The sequence below is a fragment of the Meles meles genome, chromosome 16 (assembly GCF_922984935.1).
Source record: "Meles meles chromosome 16, mMelMel3.1 paternal haplotype, whole genome shotgun sequence".
Classification (NCBI taxonomy): Eukaryota; Metazoa; Chordata; class Mammalia; order Carnivora; family Mustelidae; genus Meles; species Meles meles.
In genome coordinates this window covers 50,738,969-50,758,664 of record NC_060081.1, presented here as the reverse complement: position 1 = coordinate 50,758,664, position 19,696 = coordinate 50,738,969, and the positions used below count along the sequence as shown (strand labels likewise).

The window sequence follows — 19,696 nt, the reverse complement described above, 5'->3', positions numbered from 1 at the left end:
CATCGAAGAGCTGTTGTTAATGCACCAGCCCTGCAGATGGTGGACCAGCCTTTTTCTGGAAACACCCCTCCTGTGAATTCTAAGACAAATTGCCACGGTCTGCTTTTCACTTCTCTAAGACTTTCTCTGCATCATCTTCTACACCTTCCTTGGCAATCTTTTCTTCTCTAAATGGCTGAGATTAAGCTCTGAAATTGGCAACCCAATCCCCTAATCCTTTTCCTGAGCTATAGGCTGGTGTCTAATTACCTGGTCTATACTTCCATGAGGATATTTAACCACACCCAAAAAGAACCACTCCTGGATCTCCTATCCACCTCCGGTTCACACTCCTTACTGTGAACAGCACTGTAGGTTTTCAGTCACCCAAGCCCTAAAAACTGCAGAAATCAATTCTTCCCATGCCCAACGCTACTGGCCATCTCCAGGCCACACCTACCCATCTGATCTCCCTTATAGCTCTCACACTGGTTTCTTTTTTCACTGGTGGACTTTAGGCCTCCATTACCACTCCATCACCATTACGTATGTAGTTTAAGAAGCTACTACCTGGTCCCTTTACCTACAGTCTCTTCATTATCCCTAGTCTTCACCACTATACCAAATACGAAATTTGTTTCCTTCACATGCATCTCTAGCCTTGTCATTCCTCTGGTAAAATTATTTCACAGCAATCCAGTTATACAAAATACAGTCCAAGTGATTTAGACTAGCAGTTAAGATTCTTGAGGTCCTCTGCATAGTCCCCTCCCTTTGAGCAGGATCTGCATCCATGTCTAGGATGGGCCATGACTCCCCTTGTTAGGTTATATTGTATGGCAACAGGTGATGGGATTTTTGCAGATGTAATTAAGGTCCCTAATCAGTTGAATTTGAGTAAATGAAAAGGGAAATGGGCCTATGCTGGATGGCCCTATAATCCCGTGAGTCTTTTAGAAGATGGTCTAGTAATCAGACAGATGTTCTCCTGTTGGCATCAATGAAAGAAATGATCATGAGTGAGTTTTATAGATGCAAGGAAATGAATTCTGCCACCAGCCCCATAGGCCTAAAGGAGTACCCTGAGCCTTAAGTGAGACTGCAGCCTTGTGAGATCCTGAGTAGAGAGCCAGCTAAGCCATGCCTAGCTCTGTGACCCATAGAAACTGTGAGATAATAAAGGGACATGAAACCACTGAGTTTGTGTAATTTGTTACACAGCAATAGATAACTAATACAGCTGTCCTGGTTAAATTAGGTCAATGGGAGATTTCAACAGCTCAGAGAGTAGGAGCAAAGGAAATGTGAGATATTTATTTTTCCTGCCAGCTCCTTCCCAGCTGACCTTGAACCAGAGGTGCCCCACATCTGCCAGTGGCTCCCTCCTGCAGCTGCTGCTTTCTCAGGGCCCTGTCAGGGCTGCTTCTGAGCCTCTGTAGGCCTAAGTGTTGTAAAGCCTCCCTTTGGCTTCCTCATCCAGGGCCCAGGGGCTTCATTCTCCCTTGTCATCTTCCCTCATCTCCACCCAAACCTTTGTTTAATGCCTTTTGTTAAACTTCCAGAAATTTTGTTAAAGAATGTGGCATCACTTTCCTGCCGGGATCCTGCCTAAAGAATGGACTTACCTGTGATCTCACCATGTCCCTGTCCAAACACATGTGCAGATCTGAGCTGCCACCCATTCTCCTCCAGACACCTCCCTGTATTTTCCCACCCGAAGTTTTGGCTTTGGGTTGTGCCTACCGTGTGGAATTGAGACCGTAGGCATGGTGGCAGTGGAGCATGGCATGGGGTGTAGCGGGGAGAAATGCTCAAACGAACAAGAACAAGGACTCTAGAATAGAGTGCCGATAGGGTTGCTTACTCATGTGTGTGACCTTGGGAAAATGGCTTAACCCCTCCCAGCACATTTTCTTTGTCTGTAAAGGGGGGTGATAATACCCACTGCACAAGGTTCTTGGGGGAATCAGGTGGGAAGCGGCTAGTATGGGAAATGCAGTAACTAACCGCATTGGTGGACCTCTACTACTGTTAATGCTGACGTTCATAAAGACGCCCACTGACCCTACAGCAATTCTTGTCCTAAATGTTCCTCTCAAATTGCTGTCCCTCCTATAAATGTAATGAATCTACATTTCAGAAGTGAAGTTGTTCTTTCTCCATTAAATCTATAGCTGTTGTTTTTCACTTGAAGTTCTTATTCATGTATCTTACATTTACTCATTGGGAATTTGTTCTATCTCTTCTGCTGAATTCTGAATGTATCATGGGCAGAGACTGTATTTTTGTGTAACTTGAGACTTGAGTAAATAATGCCATGGGCATAATTGCTACTCAGTAAATGTTTGAAGACTGAATATGTAAAAAGAAATATGAACCATTGACTGGTCACAATCCAGTTAACACAAGATCAAAATATTTTAGTATCATTGACAAGATAGGCATTGATATATGGTAATGAAATAATATTTAATTAATATCTAAAACAGCCTATTGGAAGGCCATAATTATTTTCCAGATGCATATGTTCATCGAACATTCATTTTTAGTATCTACCAAGTGCAAAAGAAAATAACATAAAACAAGTGTAATTTTGGAAGAATCAGTGACCTAATTTGCATGTGTATAGTAATTTAAATTTTGCAATATTTCTTTTGACACATCATCTTCTCATTTCTCACAACAGCTTTACGAAGAGATCAGCTGTTAATCTCTACATGTTATTCATGAGAGAGCTGAGACTGAAAATTTTTTATTGTCTCAGATCGACCCAATATGCTGACCTTTCTGAAGAAATATCCACTGTCTGGCAATATAATAAAAGCTTTTGGGAGAAAAAAAGAAAAAAAGATAAAAGGCATGTAAAGTCCTAGCTCTCAAAATCAGGCCATAATATTTCAGGCAGAAAGCTGAAAAACACATTTCAAGATATATAGAGTAGCAATCAGGATCTTGTGTTTGTATGGCATTTTTAAATTCTCCAATTCCACACGTTTTATGCATTTGACCATCATGCAGTCTGAGGTAGGCAGAATATGTATGTGTATATATATATTTTTTTCTTTTACCCTGATCAACAGATGAGCCCAAGAGATGACATGACCACTTTATTTTTTAATTAGTTGATTTATTTTTGAGAGAGGGAAGAGAGGGAGGGAGGGAGAAAGAAAGAAACAAAGAGAGAGAGCCCCAAGGGAGAGAATCTTAAACAGGCTGCAAGCCCAGTGGAGCCCTACACAGGGCTCCATCTCACAACCCCAGGATCATGACCTGAGCTGAAATCAAGAGTCGAATGCTTAACTGAATGGGCCACCCAGATGCCCCAAGAGCTGACCTTTTAAATTCAGCCATGCACAACTGAAACAGAATGAGAATCTAAGTCACCCAATTAGGTCTTGGGTTGTCACCAACTTGTTGATAGAATCCCTACTGTGTGCATCCTAAAATACAAGCTAGTCAATTCACAAAGCTCATTCTACCCTAATTTTTAAGATCAGTCAGTGGCTGCCTGAAAGCAGCAAACTGATTTGGCCTACTAAGCCTAGTTTTGCAAATAAATCACTCCACCTTCTGATCCTTTCTACCATATCTAACCACACACCAAACAGGTCAAAGTTTGATTGACGAGATGCTGATCTTTTGCTGTGGCTGCTGGTCCCTGTGAAGTAAGTATTGGTGTTTGGTGTCACGCTAGTAACAAAGTGATAGTATGCTAAAAAGCCAAGAGGTTTCTCAGGGGAGTTGCCACAGGTTTCAGTGGAATGACAATTACAAGGTAGATGGATCATTTAATGCCTGCTGTGACCTTTACAATAGTAAGGATCATTATTTTAATGTTAATTTGCATAATGGTTGACCTAGCAAGAACAATGGCAATGCTAATAGCTGCAGGATGCAATAAAATTAAACATTATCTGGGCTGAACTGCTAAAGGAAAAGTTGCCAAAGTATGACTGTTTAAGCACTTAATTTCATCATAGGTCATGTCCACATATAATCAAGTGTGGATTTCTGGTATCTCTTTAAAAAACTGGCAAGAAATGACTGGAAGGGAATAGCAACACCCTCTTTCATACAAAGTCCTTACAAAGTATGCTTTGCTTTTTTTTCTTCTTTCTTTCTTTCTTTTTTTTTTTTTTTTTTTAAGTAATTTGCTTTTGTCCTCTGGCAACTACCATCAACCCTTCCCCCAAACTCCACACCCCCACTCTGGCCACTCCTCACATCTGGCAGGTAACACCAAATATGATTTGCCCACAAAGAATGAATCTCACCTTAACGGCTGAAAAACTTGTAATAAACCTTTGAAAAAGTAAGGCTGGCCACAGTTGGCAGTAAGTGATATGTTCAAAGCTCAAAGACACTGACATCTAAAGTGATAAACTTGCATTCTGAGTTGCAGGTGGAAGGTGGCTATTAGCAGAGAGTAAAAACAGAGATAGGTCATCTCCATTTATAGTTATAGTTTCTAATTATTTCTGTTGCTTGGAAAGTGAGCAGGTATGATCACCCTGTAGTTTGTACCCCAATTCATCCTGTGGAGATTATTTATTTACTTACTTCCTTATTTACTTATTTATTTAGGGACTTTATTTCTACCAAGAGTTGGAATTCATTTCCACCACAAGAGGGCAGCCATCTCTAAAAAACAACCAGAGAGTAGGACTCTTCCACAAATAGGGCCAAAATTGAGAAGTTCTGCTTGGGACAGGCATTCAGCAGTCCCTCAGAAATCCTACATCACACATTAAAGAAATCCTGTGATGGGCAAGACTGAGATGGAATGGAGAGCCTAGAAGTGCCTATTTTCTGTCGAAGATTATTTCAGACACCGACAAAGTTTCCGTTTCACAAGTTATGGAGGCCTCAAGCTGCAAGACAACCTTGATGTCCTCGCCAGAGATTTAGTTTTCATCTTTATTCAAGGAGCACCCAACAGCTATCATCTTTCTCCTCCTCTTTAAAAGCTACATACTGATTTAGGTCTCATATTGTTTTGTCTTCTAAATCTCCCTGATGACAGAAACAATGATTAACTTCTCAGTTAAACTTGATAGGGAAGGACATAGTTTTGGAAGCACAATAAACACTTTTTAAGGTAAGTGTTTAAGGGTAGGATATGTTCTGTTGCCGACTTGTTAGGGAGCCAATGCTTCAGAGGGACAAGCAGCCTCTATAGCACTTTATTTTCAGGGGAGAAAAAAAGTAGATGCTCCTGAGTATTTTCCCCTCCCCCACCCCATTTATTTTCCTAGTAGGTAGGCTTCCTCCAAAATACCTTATTTGACCTTTATACTTTCAGAAACAGCGAGTGCCTAATTCCCCTCTGTGGGTTGCTAATCCGATTTACGTGAGCAGAACCTAGAATTATTTTAGCTTCCCAACTGAAAAAATAATACACATGGATAATACGCTGTTAAGAGCTCTGGCTTCAGACTTTTTCTGCTTTGCAGGCTGGAGGTTCTGTGCAAACAAACTTGATTTTGATGATCTGTTTTTTTCCAAAAATTTTCTGCCCTGGGCTTCTGGGCAACCTGGTTGGTTGTGTCATGCACAGAGGGTCCTGGAACCCTGGGAGGGACAGAAAGTCTTAACCTCGAAACGCCATGGTGCGGCAGATTTGGGCAATATTTGGCTGAGGAGGACACGTGACTTCAGCACATGCTGTCTACCTGCTGCTGGGGCCTGGTGGGTCAGAAGGTTCTAAGGTCTTGCACGCTTGGTTCGCACTGTGCATTATTTTACCTTCCTCTGAGCTGCCAGTCGCCTGCTCCCGAGTGGGGCAAGATAAATATCACAAAGCATGAAGTAATGGCTACCATAAAAAATAATAATCATCCTCTCGTCAGACCGCCACACACAGGAGTCAATGTTGCGAGTATCATGTAGAGCGGGACCATATCCAACTCACATACGTAGATACGTAGACGTATATTTATAGAAATGTACTTTCGTTAGCGTATATTTACATATATAGATCTGACAGAGACACACGAATATTTTCGTATGTTACATGTACATTTATCTGAATAGAGCATTTACATAAACATAAATGTATACATAAGTGTAAATGCGTACTCACGCTTTTACACATGTATATACACATACCTGTGTGTGTTAAAGTTTAAATGACACTTACTTTGCAATCTCTAGTTTTAACTCTCCTACCCTGGGGAAACAGAAGTGTCTACCCAAGCCCATGCCACGCTGCCATGTAACTTGGTTGAGGTCTTTTTTTTTTTTTTCCTTTCATCGTCTAGTACCGAAAAACTTCAAACTGAAAGTTGAATAACGGGCCGGGTGGGAAATAAAGGCCCGACCCTGTGTTCCGAATTTCGCTCCCGCAGTCCCAGCGAGGGTCCTGTGCTCCAGTAGCTCTCACTTTTGAGAGCAGGGGCTGGATGCTCGAGCGCCCCCCTCGGCGGCCACGCGTCCCCGCCCTCGGCCCCACCCCGCCGCGGCTGCCCCGGCGCGCCGTCCACACCCCTGCGCGCCGCTCCCGCCCGCTCGGGGATCCCCGGCGAGCCGCGCCACCGAGGGGGAGGTGTTCGGCCTCCGCGGAGAGGGTGACTGCGTCCCCTTTAAAAGCCGCGAGCGCCGCGCCACGGCGCCGCCGCCGCCGCCGTCGCCGCCGGAGTCCTCGCCCCGCCGCGCTGCGCCCGGCTTGCGCTGCGCCCGCCGCTCCGCTTCCCACACCCCGCCGGGGATTGGCAGCCGCCGCCGGACATCAGCCGCCACAGGCTCCGCCGCAGACGCGAACGACCTCGCGGCGAGCGCCTCGCGGATTACTGGGGGCTCCGAGGCACTAGCGCGCCGCAGACCTCGCGCGGGTTGGAGCGCCCGGCCGTGCGCGCCACTGCGCCGTGGCCTCGGCTGCCCGGGCGGCGCCAGAGCCTAGCACCGGCGCGCCGAGCGCGGGGAAGCCAGGAGCCGAGCCGGAGAGCCGCGATGCCGATCACCTACTGCCGGAGTGCGGGGGCCTGCGACGCGCCGGCCGACGTGTGAGCGGACCCCAGGCTGGCCACAAAGCGCATCGCAGCTTGGCCCGGGGGCTAGAAGGGCGAGGGAAGAGCGCGGCCACCCGCCTCGGCGGCCCGGGACTCGGCTCGACTCGCCGGAGAATGCGCCCGAGGACACCGGAGCGCCGGAGCCGCGGGGGTTTCAGCTGGCGAGCGCTAATGGGGGTGCGCTGGAGTAATGCAGAGTGATGCGGGGGGGCAACTCGCCCGGCACCGAGATCGCCGCTGCGCCCTTTCCCGGACCCGGCGTCTCCCAGGATGGCTGCCCCGAGCCATGGGCCGAGGCGGAGCTAGCGCGGAGCGCCCGACCCTCGCCCCCCGAGTGCCGCAGCCGGCTCCGCGCGGGGCCACGCGTCCCGCGGGCGCTGGTTCCTAAGGATAACGACAGCACCAGCTTTTCCTCTCTTCCTTCTCTTCCCTGTCCCGCACTCCTCCCCCTGCTCGCTGTTGTTGTGTGTCAGCACTTGGCTGGAGACTTCTTGAACTTGCAGGGAGAATAGCTTGCGCTCCCCACTTCGCGCCGGTGCCTTTGCCCCAGCGGACCCAGCCTCGCCGCCTCCGGACCCCGCGTCCCTCCACTCGTCCGCTGGGCCCGACCACGAGACTCCGTTCCCTGAGCGAGGAGAAGGACTGCCCCGCCGGCACCCGGGAAGAGGACGAGGCGAAGGAAGGGAACTCGGTCCCTGAACCAGGTCCTTCGACCAGAGCTTTTTCCATGTGGAGGCTCTTTCAATGGACGTGTCCCCGCGTGCTTCTTAGACAGTCTGCGGTCTCCTAAAGGTAGAGGACGTGGGCCCCGGGCTGGGACTTGGGGGTTGGGCGCGGGGCCTGGGCGGCCACTGCTGCCTGGCCGGTCTTGGGGCCGGGCCTGGCCGGACGTAAACAGACCCCCTCCAGACCCACGTGCAGCCGAGCCCCTGCGGGGATGCCCCCATCCAACAGTCCCCGGCGACCGTCAACTTAGCCCTCCTGACTCGCGCTCTTCCGCCCCTCCTCCGTTTCCTCTCTTCAGTATTTTATTAGGGCTGTTAACACTTAGATGATTAAAAAAAAAAAAAAAGTCTCAGAAATCCCTTCGAGAGGGTGGCCCCTGGATTTCACCCGTTAGTTGCCAACCCTTACGCCCTGCCAAGGTCATCTTTCTCCCTTCTTCAAGTTTCTCAGGAAGACCTGCTCTCCACTCAGAGCCAAGTCCCATTTAGGAAGAAACTAGAAGTTGGGGTTCTCCCTGTTTGTTTCCAGGAATGAGAGCGGGGCAGTACTTCAATACTATCTTCTATTGACACGTGAATTAATAAATTCTAGTTCGAGGAGTATGCATGTGTATCTTGACTGCTTGGGGGGGAGGGGATAGTTAGGGGTCGGAGTGGCCTGTCCTGACACCTCTGAGGTTAGAGATGTGGGCCACAAGTTGCAAGTGGCTTCGAAAGTTGTGGCCTTGAGTCTACTGGGTCTGGAAGTTATAGACTCTCTCTCTCTCTCTCTCTCTGTGTGTGTGTGTGTGTGTGTGTGTGTGTGTGTGTGTGTGTATCAGGAAGTTCTATACAGTGCCTGTAAGGAAGTCACATGCACCATTTGTGCGTGTTTATATGCAAGCGAGCGCTGGGCAATGTGTTTGGGTTTGTTTAGGGAACGGAGAGGTGTCAGACCAAGCGGCGGTGGATTCCCCAGGTTCCTTGCACGGGCTGTCAGCGCGAGTGTCACAGAAAAAGTGACAGTCTTGACGCTGGTGGGGTGTGTGTGTGTGCGCGCAAATCCTATCAGATGGATGAGAGTGAGATGGAAGGGGAAAAGCCTTCCGGCTCGGGAAGTAGGGGCTTTCCGTTCTCCCAAACATTCGAGCTTCAGCCCCTTTCAAATATTTCCGCGAGTTTTGCAAACCAGGTGGGCACCCTGGAGGAGGAGGCAACGGACCGAGCGGGAGCCTGGGGACGCGGGGGCGGGAGGGGAGAGGGTTGGGCGGGGAACGCGGTGACTCACGTCGATCCTGTCCGCAGGTCGACCATGGTGGCCGGGACCCGCTGTCTTCTAGCGTTGCTGCTTCCCCAGGTCCTCCTGGGCGGCGCGGCCGGTCTCATTCCTGTGCTGGGCCGGAAGAAGTTCGCGGCATCCACTGGCCGCTCGTCTTCCCAGCCCTCGGACGAAGTCCTGAGCGAGTTCGAGTTGCGGCTGCTCAGCATGTTCGGCCTGAAGCGGAGACCGACCCCCAGCAGGGACGCCGTGGTGCCCCCCTACATGCTGGACCTGTACCGCCGGCACTCGGGTCAGCCGGGCGCACCCGCCCCGGACCACCGGCTGGAGAGGGCAGCCAGCCTCGCCAACACCGTGCGCAGCTTCCACCACGAAGGTGAGGCGTGGAGCCGAGAGTGGGGGCGGAGATGCGGGCGGAGAGCCACCTCCAAAAGCTCCCCACCGTGGGCTGACGGTTGGCATCCTTGGAAAGGCAGCTTGGCCAGGGCGCCGCCGCAGACGTTTCCATTCTTGCCTCTCCGAACCTGGCTTTAACGCACTGCCTGTGTGGCGCGGGAACCCGGGATTCCCCTTTGGTAAATCAGCACCCTTTTCTTGGCTTGCAGCCAGAAGAGCGACTCCTCCTCCAGGAACTGGAGAGAAATCAAATGATGGGGAGGATGAGGGCAAGAAGCATGTCCCTAGTCAGTTAAACGTGCAAGAATTTCGTAGGGGAAGAATGAAAAGAAGGGGCAGATGGGGATCTCTTTCTGTCTGTTTGGAAGCCCTTGCTTGTAAGTCTGCTTCTTCTGCCTAAGCTGGGGTTTCAGGCTAGACACAGCCAAGGGCAGAATTTTCAGAGATATACTATTGAAAAATCAAAGTCTTGGCCCCAAAGTCTTTCTAATTTTCAGTTGATCTGGGCCTGGTTTGGAAGATTTCGAATCCCTATCTAATCCCCGTGGGAGATCAATTCCACAATCATATTGTTTCCACAATGACTTTCTTGTTTTGTGCTTAAATCTGAGATGAACTCCCTAGTAGAGACAAGGCAAGCCTTCAGATAAAAGCTTTTGCAGCAGCTGCCTTTTTTTTTTTTTAAATGTGCACTGAAATTTGGGTTTTTTTTCCTTTATGATAGTGGATGTGGTTTTCCTAAGGTAGGATGTTTCTGCTTGTTTCATCAGAAAAGCATTTAGTGAATTTGAAATGTTTGAGAGGAGCTATTGACATCTCTTGTACCCAAGTTCTTGGATCAATTAGTCAAAAATATGTTCTACACTAGTTTTTTCTATAATTTTAAATTCCCCTTTGGCTTAATACATTGCAAATAGAGAATGGGTTTCATCAAGTTCAAGAGAAAGATCCAAAGCTGTATGTCACAGAGCAGCAACTTGTAGGTTACTGGGGAGTTGGAAGTAAAGTTCCCCTATTCTTGCCTTAAGGTGGTAAATTTCAAGTAGAAATCTATGCTCTGATATATACAAATAAGAAATGGGGGCACCTGGGTGGCTCACTGGGCTAGAGCCTCTGCCTTTGGCTCAGGTCATGATTGGGCTCTCTGCTCAGCGGGGAGCCTGCTTCCCCCTCTCTCTGCCTGCCTCTCTGCCTACTTGTGATCTCTCTCTGTCAAATAAATAAATGAAATCTTAAAAAAAAAAAAAATGTTGCAGCCAGGCATTTTCTCCCAGTGTGAAGGATGACTACACATTTTGTGAGAACAGCCCTGGATATTGGGAAGAAGTCCCAAAGGCAGGTTGCATAACGAAAGGTACTACTACATCAAAGCAGGCGTACACTGTAAGGGGGACAACTGAATTGGTAATCCGTTTATCATAATCCGTCATTTTCCAGCACAGTTCCAAGTGAGGTGCTTTTTGCAGTAGAGCTCCATGAGAAAGGGTATAAGATACCATTTTACTCCTTCAGGATTCACTGACTAAAGCCAGAAGTTGTCTCTTGTCATATATAGAATTGTTTTCACTCCCGTATGTTCTGTCAACATAACCTTGGGATGGTTATAGATGCCCCTTATCATTCCCAGCTGATGCTGGTTAGAATTGTTTTTTTTCTGCATAGGAAAGTAGCGAGAGTAGCTATTTCAGTCACCTCTCCTGGAAATTTAGCCTGGAACCACTCTTAACTATTTTTAAGGCCAGGAAGGTACTGTGTGTCTCTTCTAACCTAAAAGAAGGAACATTTAAGTCATTTGAAACCTAAAACATTCAGTTGCAAGGGGATTCCTTCAGTGAAGTTTGTGGATTTCTCCTTCTTCCTCTAAAAGGGGCTTGATCAAAACTAAACGGGCTACAAATTATTTGAGTGTTATTTTAACTTAAATAGCATGCTTGAGTTTATAAATCAGAATTTATCAATTTCAAAGTGTACATGTTATGTGCAAAACAGTACAGAAGTTATCAACCTGCTTAAAATCAACTGAAGAGTAATGTCCCATCTTAATGCAGTTATATGTCAGAGAAAAGCCAGGTAATTTTTCCCCCTCAAATTTCATCAAATCCATTTCTTCTGTTATGACTAGTACATGATTGTCAGGCCACATAACACATTTTTCAAAAACCATTTCATTTTTGTGGAACCCAGGAGGTTTTTATAAACATCCTTGTAGCATGCATGGCCCTAAAAATCTTTTAATCAACCATGTGATTAGGGCAGCTGGCTTTAAGAGCAGGACGTGGCTCATACAACCTTAATGGGCATTTGTTTGGTGGAGGAATAAGGGCCTGATTCCAAGAACTACCTGTTGGTTTTATTTGTGGGTGGGATCTGGGTGATTTGGTGAAATGGCAAGACCAGAGATACCATGGTTATCAGATATCCACCGCTGTGTGGAGATAATGGGACCACACGGTAGGCGAGCTGAAACAAAATTATCAGTTGTCATTTCTCCTATTCAGCTTTGCCTAGTCCTCTGTATATAATCCTTTTCACTCAGGAGGACCCACGTGCTGCAACAGTTTTCTTTTCTCTTTTCTTTGGCCCCACAGACCTTTCTCCACTGCCATGGAGGACAGAAAAATCACTTCTGCAGTGGGGAAGAGTGTTCTGTGCTTTGCTGTAGTTAAAAACACATTGAAACTGGTCGACTTGATTGGCCCTGCAAAAAGTTTTTATGCTTTCCTGCAGAAAGGCCTAAGTGGAAAACAAAAAAACAAAACAAAACAAAACAAAAACCAGAAAGGCCTAAGTGGAATATGGAAGGACCATGTGCTTGCTCTCCAGACTCTGAAGGACACAGTCTTCTTTTTGCATGAAACAATGGAATTATTTGCCTCCATGACTAAAGCCTTTGAACAGAGATTAACTCTTTTCCCACAAATGTAATTACCATAAAATATCTGTATAACAGGAGAGTTCAAGAAGCAGTTGCTGCCCTAAGAGAGAGAACTTGTATCACAAACGCACAGTGTAAGCAGAGGATTTGGATATACACGCCCCCCAGTCAATACATGCTTGATGGGCTGCCCTAGTATCCCCAGGTAGTTCAGTGTCCTTAAGAAGAGCCCCGTCAGTTAAGCTCTGCCTTTAGCTCAGGTCATGGTCTCAGGGTCCTGGGATCGAGCCCCGCATCGGGCTCTCTGCTCTGCAGGGAGCCTGCTTCACCCTCTCTCTCTGCCTGCCTCTCTGCCTACTTGTGATCTCTCTCTCTCTGTCAAATAAATAAAAAAATTAAAAAAAAAAAAAAAAGAGCCCCGTCAAAGTAAAACAGGCATTCTCTTTGGAAGTCTTTGGAGGTTGAGGCTTTGATGCCCAACGATTGTTTTTGGACTAATATTTTCTGTCCTTCATTCTTTTGGTGGTTCCTCTGTATCCTTCTCATTGAGCTATTTTTTCTTTTTTAGATTTGTCCTTTGTGTATTTCACTAAGTAGTCAAAGGACAGTAAGAGGGCACGTAGTCATTCCAAAGGTGTTGGAGTTAAGGGTGGGCAGATCAGGGTTTGTGAGGATGACTGTACTCTTCCTTTAGTTGCCATATCTTTTGTTGACTTTTTTTTTTAAGTTTCCTTTTAACCTTATTTAATATATATTCTTTCTCCTTGATAATATTAATTCTGTAGCCATTATTTTATATCCTAGAAAATATTGTTTCTTATTCTCAGTCACTTTCAGTTCATTTCAGGGCAGTGATTTCCAGTCTTACTGATTTGCTACAGCATCCCTCCCAGTTTTCGTTGTTTTCATGGATGCTTTTGGGCCAGAGTGTTGCAAAATTCTCAAAACATAATGCGAATTCCCTTTTCTGTTAAAACTCACCATTCTTGAGGACAAAAAGGCAGCTGCAAGGTATCAGTGGTTTCAGACAAGATCTTCATGTCACAGGGACCCTAAAGAGTAGTAAAGATACAACTACTCTTTAGTTGTATCTTCTCTCCCTCATACTTGGGTGATAGTATATTTCTGTCCCTTTGGTTGGGAAAGAACTTACCTGTGGTTATTACTGTAGCAAATATAAATGTACTCCAATTGGTTTTGACATTTGCTTGAGTTTAAGATTTTATTTATTTGAGAGACAGAGAGAGAGAGCATGCACAGGAGTGGGGGCAGGGGCAGAGGGAGGAGAGGGAGAGGGAGAAGCCGACTCCCCGCCCTAAGCAGGAAGCGCTAAGTGAGGCTGGATCCCAGGACTTGGAGATCAAGTGCCTGAGCTGAAGGCAGGCACTTTAACAGAGCTACCCAGGTGCCCCTTGCTTGAGTTTTTGACTCCTCCCCTGTGTTAGGTAGTGGCTCCTAGTGGCCAGAAACTTTAGAACTGCAGTAGACTCAAGTTCATAGCTCTGCTCTTCATTTATTAGCTCTGTGACCTTAGGAAAGTCACATAACCTCTCTGAGCTCCAAGAATTTCATTTCCAAAGTGGAGATAATAAGAGTCCCTCCCTAATCTGTTTGTTGTGACATGATTCCTGTAACGATCTTAGTGCCAGATGGGGCACAAAGAAATCTCTGGCACGCCAGAGGCATTATCCTGGTGACTTCTTTCTCTTATGTCCAATTGCCCCACTTATCTAGGGAAGAGGAGGCCAGAGTGAACCCATACTGGCTGAGGGAATTCAGACTCCTCTTTTGTATTTGGATGTAGATGAGTAATTGACAGAGTATAGATGATTGTTAGAACTTCCCTATTGGAAGAGAGGTCAGATGTCCCTGGTGCCATATTTTTCTTTACTTCCCCCCATTTCTGCAGCCATAGCTCCATCTTTTTGGATAAGAACTTAGAGGTTCAAGAACCCAGGTCTAAAATAGGCTGGAATACCCAAATCCCTTCACAAGTTCAGCTTTTTTTTTTTTTTTTTTAAATTTTTATTTATTTATTTGATAGACAGAGATTGCAACTAGTCAGAGAGGCAGGCAGGGAGAGAGAGGAGGAAGCAGGCTCCCCGCTGAGCAGAGAGCCCAATGTGGGGCTTGATCCCAGGACCCTGGGATCATGACCTGAGCTGAAGGCAGAGGCTTTAACCCACTGAGCAACCCAGGCGCCCCTGGAGGGTTATTCTATTGTACACCTCCTTTATACCCATCTTTACTCATTCTACCTGTGTTTCATGCTGGTCTTGGCAAGTGTCCCTTTGTTTTCTTCTGGCTGTGTATGTGTCTGTGTGTGCTCATGTCTATATGTGCTCATAACTTCTTTCTCATTTATAGATTTGGAATCAGAGTTTTTGTTGCAGTTGTGATTTCTCTGGGTAACTTATTCCGTGCCCACCTCCCCACACACACCGCCCAGGCACCTTATTAATGTAACTGTTCAGCAAAGGCCCTGGATAATTGGCCTTTCTTTCCCCCTCTAAAATAAAAGAGAGTGTTCTTAGGTGTGCTGGTATCAGAGAAATCAGTAGTTCAAGCCAGATCTGGGTTTGTGTCATTACATCTGGGGGACACCACTGACTTTTATGTCACTCCTTTTTTCTTTGGTATCTGTTGGCTTCTCAGCTAAAAGAACACCTTCAGTGGAAACATTAGAGGGCCCCTGGATTACAGGGAGGGAAGGAAAAAAGGAGCTAAACATAATCCTTGTTACTTGTTGGAGCCACTGAGGAGAGCCCTGCTCTGATTGGTCGGAGAGTTATTTTAAAAATAAATTAAGACAAAATCAGAGTGAGACAAACCATGAGAAAGAGACTCTTAATTCTAGGAAACAAACTGAGGGTTGCTGGAGGAGAGGTCAGTGGGGTTGGGGTAACTGGTGGTGGGCATTAAGGAGGGCACGTGATGGAATGAGCACTGTGTGTTGTATGCAACTGATGAATCACTGACCTCTACCTCTGAGGCTAATAACACACTGTATGTTAATTAATTGAATTTAAATAAAACAAAATTAAACAAAAAATAAAAATAGTGCCTGGCCTGAAGTATCATCAGCTTAGAGTGTGAATAGCTCCCAAAGAATATTCCCAACAGGTGTAGCTTAGCAAGCATAAGGGGACCATGGAGGGTTTACTTCTTGGCCTGATAGTCTCCACATCCCAAGTAGATGAGCTTGGGAAGATCTTTCTGCTGCCAACCCATGGACTCACCTCTTATTCCTTGGCCAACACTGCTGTTTCTTCTTCTCATTTTTGTATTATTTGACCAAGAATCACTTTAAAATATGCTCCTGGAATCTACCATTTCAATGTGAAAAGCATCCTTTAAAACCTTCACCCTGTAAGGTTTGCCCTGTAAGGGCAATCCATGAGCTCTCATCATTGGCCTCACCTGGGAGCTTACTAGAAATGCAGGTCCCACCTCTCAGGTCCCACCGTAGGCCCACCGAATCAGAATCTGCATTTGAAGACTTAAGGTGTCTTAGGTGTTTTGTGTGAAGATTGAAGTTTGAGAAGCATCCCCTTAAAGCATTACTCCATAATTTGGTATAAACTGTCCTTCTTGAACTGCCCTTCCACTTAGCTTGCAGTGATGACTGGTGCTTTGACGAAGTTTTACACAAGTAGAACATTTGAGTTGAGTGATCTGATGTGATTCTCCTTTGCTAAGATATCTACATTCTCCGAACAACTTACAGCTGCTTGATGTAGGGGAAATACAACCATAAAATTGATCAATATAGTTTCCATTTATGATAATATGGTCAACAGATTTTCTTAGCACTTAGGTTGGATCCTGAATGAAGCAGGTTAAGTTTTTTGACAATGAAAGGACAGGATGTGGTAAAACTAGAATAAACCCAAGTGTCTCAAATTCTATTGCTATTTACTGCCAATTTAATGATAATGTGTACCTTTGATGATTTGCAGACTAAAGCATGCAAGGTGCTGTTATATTTTATTGTTTGCTTGGAAAGCAGTACTCCTTAAAATTTAAATTCAGGAATCTTAAATCAGAAAGAGCTTTTATGCATAGTTCACTTAAATGACTATTTTGAAGTGACACTCAATATGGAATGTTTATCCTGTAGTAGGATATGTCCTACTTATGTCCTGAATCTCATGATGGTATTTTTTTATAAATTTTCCTTTTTTTTTTTTTTTTTGGTTTTGTGTCTATTTGGTAGGTGCATGTTTTTAATAGGTTTATTATTTTTTTTAAGCACAAAGGAATTAAAGACCGAAGAGTCATTTTTGTTTTCTTCCAAAAGTATCAACCATGAGATTTGGTTTTTGAGGTCATAAGGAGGTGGAGAACAGACAACAGTTACGAAGTTCCTTCTCTTGAAATTGTCTGGCCTTAATTACTACGGTGTCTTAGTACCACCCTTACGGTTCCAAAGAAGTCGATCCCTGTAAATGCCTTTGTCTCTGGACTTGGAGTAAAATGGTAGGGTGTGCTTTGCAAAATGTCATCGTTGATGTTGAGTTTCAGACTCTTTAATTAGGAAACTGAAATCTGTATATCAAGATTTGTAAATCATCTAAATTGCAGAGTAATGTTTTAGAATACCATTTAAGGGATTGACATTAAAGCCTTTTTCTTTTTAAGAAATGCAATAATTTCCTCAAATCCTCACTCATTAGACCTCTACTAACTATAGTGCTTTTTTTTTTTTTTTTTTGCCCTAAAGTCTGTGACTTCCAAAGAAATGCTTCAGTGTTTCCCCCATTATTATAGCCACCTGGAAGCAGTATTCATGTATTGGCTTAAAAACGTCATAATGAGAAAAAAAAATAACAATGAATTGTGAAGTTTTGCTTCATGGTGTGCATGTTGACATAGATGTACAGAAAAGGGAGCCTTCCTTTTTATCTAAAGCAGAAGTTATTTTCTGGTTGCAGACTTTTACATGGGTTAAATCAAACCCTAAAGTGAGGTTTACACATTCTCACAGATCATCAGATTGTCATTATGTACTTTACTGAATGATTTTTTTTCCACCTGTTTTTATGTCAAATTAGAATATTTGGAAGAACTGCCAGAAATGAGTGGGAAAACAACCCGGAGATTCTTCTTTAATTTAACTTCTATTCCGACTGACGAGTTTATCACCTCAGCAGAACTTCAGGTTTTTCGGGAACAGATGCAGGAAACTTTGGAAAACAACAGCAGTTTCCATCACCGCATTAATATTTATGAGATTATAAAACCTGCAGCAGCCAACTTGAAGTTCCCGGTGACCAGGCTTTTGGACACCAGGTTGGTGAATCAGAACGCAAGCAGGTGGGAGAGCTTTGACGTCACCCCTGCTGTGATGAGGTGGACGGCGCAGGGGCTCACCAACCACGGATTTGTAGTGGAAGTGACCCACTTGGAGGAGAACCAAGGTGTCTCCAAGAGACACGTCAGGATTAGCAGGTCTTTGCACCAAGATGAGCACAGCTGGTCACAGATCAGGCCACTGCTAGTAACGTTTGGCCACGATGGGAAAGGACACCCTCTCCACAAAAGAGAAAAGCGCCAAGCAAAACACAAACAGCGCAAACGCCTTAAGTCCAGCTGTAAGAGACACCCTTTGTATGTGGACTTCAGTGACGTGGGGTGGAATGACTGGATTGTAGCCCCCCCGGGGTACCATGCCTTTTATTGCCATGGGGAATGCCCTTTTCCCCTGGCAGATCACCTGAACTCCACTAATCACGCCATTGTTCAGACGTTGGTCAACTCCGTTAATTCTAAGATTCCCAAGGCGTGCTGTGTACCAACGGAACTCAGTGCTATCTCCATGTTGTACCTTGATGAAAACGAAAAGGTTGTATTAAAGAACTATCAGGACATGGTTGTGGAGGGTTGTGGGTGTCGTTAGCACAGCAAAATGAAATAAATACACACACACACACACACACATATATTTTAAGAAAAAAGCAAAAAAAAAAAAAAAGCCAAGTTGACACTTTAATATTTCCCAATGAAGACTTTATTTATAGAATGGAATGGAGAAAAAAAAAAAAACACAGTTATTTTGAAAATATATTTATATCTACAAAAAGAAGTTGGGAAAACAAATATTTTAATCAGAGAATTATTCCTTAAAGATTTTAAAATGTATTTAGTTGTACATTTTATATGGGTTCAACCCCAGCACATGAAGTATAATGGTCAGATTTATTTTGTATTTATTTACTATTATAACCACTTTTTAGGAAAGATAGCTAATTTGTATTTATATGTAATCAAAAGAAGTATTGGGTTTGTACATAATTTTCCAAAAATTGTAGTTGTTTTCAGTTGTGTGTATTTAAGATGAAAAGTCTACATGGAAGGTTACTCTGGCAAAGTGCTTAGCACGTTTGCTTTTTTGCAGTGCTACTGTTAAGGTCACAAGTTCAAGTCCAGAAAAAAAAAAGTGGATAATCCACTCTGCTGACTTTCAAGATTATTATATTATTCAATTCTCAGGAATGTTGCAGAGTGGTTGTCCAATCCATGAGAACTTACGTCCTTATTAGGTGGAATATTTGGATAAGAACCAGACATTGCTGATCTAATAAAGAAACACTCCCCTACCCCTTAATTTGCAGAAAGAATAAAGCAGGGCCAATAGAAATAATTAGGAAAATGATAAACCTGCAGGAAAGTGAATGATGGTTTGTTGTTCTTCTTTCCTAAACTAGTGATCCCTTCAAAGGGGTTGGTCTGGCCAAAGTATTAAATAAAACATAAGATTTCTTCATTATGAATATTGTGGTCATGTATATTTAAAATTGATATGTGGTGGCGCTCACGAAGAGTTGGAAATTGATTTGTATTTAACTGTTACCTCATCTGGGAGCTCTTTATGCTCAGAAGGACCCAGTTTTCTAACTTTGCCCAACACACAGCAAAATTGTGCCCATCATGTTTTCTGCCCACTGCCTCTTCTCTGTTGGATCAGCTTGCTTTTCTTTCCAAGGTTATGTGAACACATTTCTCCAAATGTTAAACCTTGTTCAGATAATAAATATCAGATCCCTGGCATTTCATTCTATAAAGTCTAACCTGTAAGAGAAAATGATGCATTTGTATGGCATTCGTGATGTTACCTTGTGTTTGCCTTTTTGCTTCTGAAGTTACTCATTTTGGAGGGAGGTGGGGGAAAGGCACAGAATGGCTGGAAACGTGCAAGCAAGTCACTTGATAATTGATATTTGCCTCAAAGGAATTAGCCACGATTTAGTATTTCACGTGACCCTCTTTGGGGTTCGTGATTTAGGAGAAAGATTTAAGAGCAAACCAAAGCTCTCAAACAAGCAAAACCTGGGAAACCCAAGATAGAGTTTCAGAGATGATATCCCATGCAGCAGAGGCAACGGTGCCAAAAAATTAGAAAGGGAAAGTGTCTAAGATCAGCTTCTATGAGGATATCTGCCAATTGGACAGAAGC

At 44.7% G+C, this 19,696-nt stretch overlaps 1 protein-coding gene across 1 annotated transcript; it reads left to right on the top strand.

The window, feature by feature from the left end:
- Window positions 1-7,644: 7,644 nt before the first annotated feature.
- Window positions 7,645-19,327, top strand: BMP2 (bone morphogenetic protein 2). The gene is made up of 3 exons (XM_045981604.1): window positions 7,645-7,778; window positions 8,996-9,345; window positions 17,295-19,327. The coding sequence occupies exons 2-3, from the start codon at window positions 9,003-9,005 to the stop codon at window positions 18,137-18,139; spliced, it is 1,188 nt and encodes a 395-aa protein (XP_045837560.1). The 5' UTR covers window positions 7,645-7,778; window positions 8,996-9,002; the 3' UTR covers window positions 18,140-19,327.
- Window positions 19,328-19,696: the final 369 nt, after the last annotated feature.

What these genes read in the sequence shown, in the direction of transcription:
- BMP2 (XM_045981604.1), top strand. Translation starts at nt 9,003, where the DNA reads ATGGTGGCCGGGACCCGCTGTCTTCTAGCGTTGCTGCTTCCCCAGGTC. An exon ending in GCGCAGCTTCCACCACGAAG is followed by an intron (nt 9,346 to 17,294) that starts GTGAGGCGTGGA and finishes ATGTCAAATTAG; the next exon opens with AATATTTGGAAGAACTGCCA.